The 4,730-nt window shown below is 35.3% G+C and overlaps 1 protein-coding gene across 1 annotated transcript in view; it reads right to left on the reverse strand.

Annotated features, from left to right (window-relative positions):
* Positions 1-2,774, reverse strand: part of mxd1 (MAX dimerization protein 1) — a 53,145-nt gene extending 50,371 nt beyond the window's left edge. The window contains exons 1-2 of the mRNA XM_039768427.1: positions 2,016-2,774; positions 1,219-1,327 (exon numbers count right to left, since the gene is read on the reverse strand). Of these exons, the coding sequence (XP_039624361.1) occupies positions 1,219-1,327; positions 2,016-2,082 (176 nt within the window). The 5' untranslated portion in view covers positions 2,083-2,774. The remainder of the gene's footprint in view (positions 1-1,218; positions 1,328-2,015) is intronic.
* Positions 2,775-4,730: the final 1,956 nt, after the last annotated feature.

Below are 4,730 nucleotides of genomic sequence, written 5' to 3' on the forward strand. Positions count from 1 at the left end.
TTAAATTTTGAAAGGCATTATTAGTTTACTCATCCCAAGTCTAAACTTTTTGGTTTTTAAACTTGCAGATCATAGACAGTAAATGACTTAATTCAAATCTGCCATCCTTAGTAATACCAATGGCCTATAAGAATGTGCCCTTTCCATAGCATTACACATTTTGTATATAAGGAAAGCAGATTTAGCACTAATTGGAGGTACTATTTTGTTTTTCCAGTTGGAAGGACTTTTAGAATTTGACATTTCATACCAGGATTTTTGTTTTCACTAAATCATCAAATTTTATTAAAATAGTGCTATGAAACATGTGAAATACATTTGAAGAAAACTAATAAGGCTGTTCTAGACTTTAGGGGAGGGGAAAAAAACAAAAAGAAAAAAAAAATTGATTCATGGTGCCAGAATCTACACATATCAAAGAATTCAGGTTGATGATTAACTGAGACTTACCAATTGAACCCAGACTATAATTAAGAAATATCAACCAGTGCTGTTTTTCCTTACATAATAAGAATGATTTCAGTGTCAGCTGTTGTATTCTACAAATGTTTTGTGCATCTGTTTTGAATATTGTTCAGTCCTTTGTGTTGTGGGCAACATAAATTTAAATTACAATGTGCCAGTAAAGTTGCAAACAGGGTCACTTGAGTGGATCAAGTATTTTCAGTACAGCTGAAGACTTTGTTATAAAGAACCTTCATCCTCATCCACTGCAATGAAAATTTCATTCTTCCAGTTTGACAGTAACAGTCTTGCAATGCAGATTAAAAACAATGTAATACAAGAGACCATTTGTACTTTTAGCATTTTAGCTGTATAATATTAAAAAGAGTACCCCAAGAAGAAGTGTGTTGATTCCACTCAAGATTGCTTAAGGGAGCATTTCTGGTTTTTTTCTTAAAGTATTTCACACATTCCCCATTTCATATGTTTGCCATTTAATTATATGCCACCTGAATTAATACATTTCTTATTGTGAAAAATTTCCTGTAAAACTTCACATTAATAGTGGTACCCGAAAAGCAACGCACACAATATCTATATTAAGAGTTTCAGGTGTGTTAAATTTGCATGTGTCAAATGAAACTTACCGCTGAATGAAAACACACACATTTAACATGTAATTGTGGTAAAGTGAAAAGGTCAATAAGGAATACCGTTTGATTTAAATATGGACCGGTTAACCACAACATAATAATAAGTTGAATATTTAAATACCTGCTGCTTGAATTTTTCTTGGCTTTATTTCTTCGTTTGGCACTGTCTCTCTCTTTTCCGCCGCTGCTGCTATTGTAGGGCAACATGGAGGCGTAACCATGTTCTGCTTCTACAAATAAATAATGAGATGGACACTTTAAAAAAGAGAAACTATATTTTACTTGACAAGACATCCCAAACATTGACAGTGGGGTGAAAGCGCATGGTGCAGAAAGCCACCGGATACATAAACAAACAGATACAACAATCAATTACTGCTCATTGAGCCCATACATATTATAGCAGCTCCCAGCGAAGGAGGCTGATGTCATCTGAACTCTAGTAAACCCCATTGCAACAGTGAAAACACAACACGCTGGGCGCAGAGATGCAGTTTTAACATTGCGACCCCTGATCGTGAACGTCCACCGATCATGCGTGTCAATATGTACAACGGAAACACTACAGTGGATAAACGCGAAGCGATATCTGCGGCCGGATCGAGTTCATTTGCAGCAATGGACACACGAACATGACCATGCACCAGCCGAGCTATTTGTAAATACACGTGCACTCGACTACAAATGACAATTGCAAATTTCAGGTTCAACGTTGAATCTCACAATAAATTACCTTTAGTGTTGCTACTCGGGTAAATATTTTGTGCAATAATAAAAATCAAACATTAAATTAAAAATATTTCTAGTCTCAATTCATATTTAATTTGGAAGAAATGTTTCCCTGCATTGTGATAGAAAGCCTTGCCAGCAGCAACATTACGTTATTTTTAATTGCTTATGCATTTATAAAGTATTTACCTCTCTCTCTTCTTTCCAGGTAGTCGGCAGCCTCCAGTAACATCTGCACCATTTCAATCGCCGCCATTTTCAACAATAAAGCCAGCAAAAAAAGGGTCAAAATTGTTTAAAAAAAATAAATAAATAATGGAAGGAAAAAAAAAACAGCAGCACGTTTCCTCGACTGTTTGGGCTAGATGATCGATGGTTTTTCCCTTTCTTCCTCTTTTGTTGATATATAAAAAAACCAAAACAAAACAAAAAAAAGCTAATCGTCAAACTTGTGATAAGCGAAGAGGAAGCAAAATGAAAAACAAAATAAAACTGACGCCTGAGAGCTTCAGTGCCAATTGAATTTGAAATCCTGTTTCACGAGTGAGATCACAAGTATAAAAAACACGTATATTTAACGGTCTAGATTTTAATAACGTTAAGGAAAAATAAGCGCTTAAATATACTCATCGGCAGTTAAATATATATTAATATATATATAAATTATCCATATACATATTCAGGTTACAGATAATATTGGTCAATTTTCTCATCAACGATGTTACTATCTATGTATGTATATGTTCACACATATACAGATTCATATAAAATATTCATATAATTGAACAACAGTGGTAATATTTACGGAAGTAAAAAAATATTCTACAAATATCTATTTTGAAAAATGAAGAAAATTGTTCTAAAACAAGCAAAATTTGCTTTCTCAAAAAAAAAGTAACGCTTTTAATGCATAAATCCCTAATCCTATAGGCAAACACCAACTATAGCTCCGCGGACTGAAATGACAGCAGTAAGAGAGCGGTTTGTTTATTTAAAAAAAAAAAGTGCCCTCCCCTTTTTACCCATAAAACCTATAGGACGACTACCGAGTTTTTCTTATTACCATTGGCCAAAATTCTCTGTCAATCATATTAATTTCCCAGGGCATAAACGATACTCCGCCTCGACTTCATTAGCGTCAGGAAAAACAGTGCCACTTTTGGTCTGCCCCTCCTGCTCCAAATTGCGTGTGTGTGTGCTGTATAGAATCCCAGTGATGCACGTGTTCTGCACGCCCACCTTTCCCCTTCCTCGAACAATGTGTGTGTTCGATGTTGACAATTGGCAATCTGCTTTGATAGCTCCTCCCCGTTTATCCTTATCTCCTATTGCGCAGAAATTGTACAGAAGCCTGCACTGATTGGTTCGCACGCCGAAGACACCCAGACTACCGCCCAACGACTTACCACTGCAGCAGTGATTGGTTATCGTTTTCACCCACGCTCGCAAATTCAGCTCGTTTCGGAGCTTCTAATTGGGAGAATGTAGTCTCCGTTTGAGGCGGAAGTAGCTCCAAAGCTATCGGAAGCCAATATAGACTTATTTGGCAGTATAGCCTGTGGGTAGAGTCTATTGGTATAAAACCATGAGATCAGCGTGGGTTCAAAACACCGGTGCAGGACTTATTTTAAATCTAATGCTATCGAAATACTTCATAAAGGACAGATAATACATGTATATCATTCGATGACATTTTGTCATATAAAAAAAAGCTTAGGCTTGGAGTAGGTCACGAAAGTCTCGATAAGTGTGTGTAATTTACCTCTTCCTTCTCATTTCTGTTTTATAATGCTATTAACGCATACGGATTATCCCTATTCCGTCATGCATTGCTAAGTTTTCGGGGGGAAGCCTACTGTCATCGTTATGTGTATCTCAACAATAAATATTTATAACATAAGTGCCATTTCTTGCATACCTATTTGTGTTTTGTTGATGATAACTGTATACTACAATTGTATTTTGCGCGTAAAAAGGTTTAAAATTGAACATTGCTCAGTGTTTATTATAAAACAATGAATGCACGGGGGAGGAGGGTCTGTGGTGAACAGATTATGCAATTTACACAATGTCACTTTTTCATAAAAAGTCAAATTCAGACTTGCTGTCAAATACATGCTTAGTTCAGATCATGTGCTGTAAGTCTGAATGGTGAAATCTACATGGATATAATCTTCATACATTGAATATTTTATCTGTTGCTCCCAATTATATTATGAGGAATATTTTCAAGAACTAGTAGTTAAACAGGTGTGGCACCACAGTTACTAGTATCCTTGGCAGATTTCAGAAAGAGTATAAAAAGTACCATAACCTCCTTCATTTTCTGGACACAACACATAATATAGTTTTATGCAGACTCACTCCAGGTCCTGTTATGTCACCTCAATTTTGCATAGAAAAATACTTCAGCAGTGTCTGTATGGAACACACCTCAATGTGGTGACCTCTGTCCACTGTTATTAATGTACTGTACTTCTAATTCTAAATTATGAATAACATATCCTAAAATAAAGCAAAAAAAAAAATCACAGCATGCAGCAATAACAAAATAAATTCTTTATAAATAAGTTTTACATTATGTGTGTAATTCAGACATTTTTTGGATTCTAGATGCCATGTAATTTACTTACCATTTTTAAAATCTGTCATTTCATACTCCATTTAAAAGGTAAATGGTAAAAGGTAATTAATCATTTCTGACTTAGGCTTGCTTGTTTATGAAGCCCTAACAGATCCAGATACACTGCTTCTTGCAAGTATACATACATCAAATAACCAAACACAAAGCTGTAAAGTACAATACAAATTAGTTGGGAGTACTGGATATACAGTATAAACAAAGGACAGTTCAAGAAGACATGCTCCATCATGGCAGAAATAGACAGCAAGAAATAGCCTGTA

The sequence above is a fragment of the Polypterus senegalus genome, chromosome 11 (genome assembly GCF_016835505.1).
Source record: "Polypterus senegalus isolate Bchr_013 chromosome 11, ASM1683550v1, whole genome shotgun sequence".
Lineage (NCBI taxonomy): Eukaryota > Metazoa > Chordata > Cladistia > Polypteriformes > Polypteridae > Polypterus > Polypterus senegalus.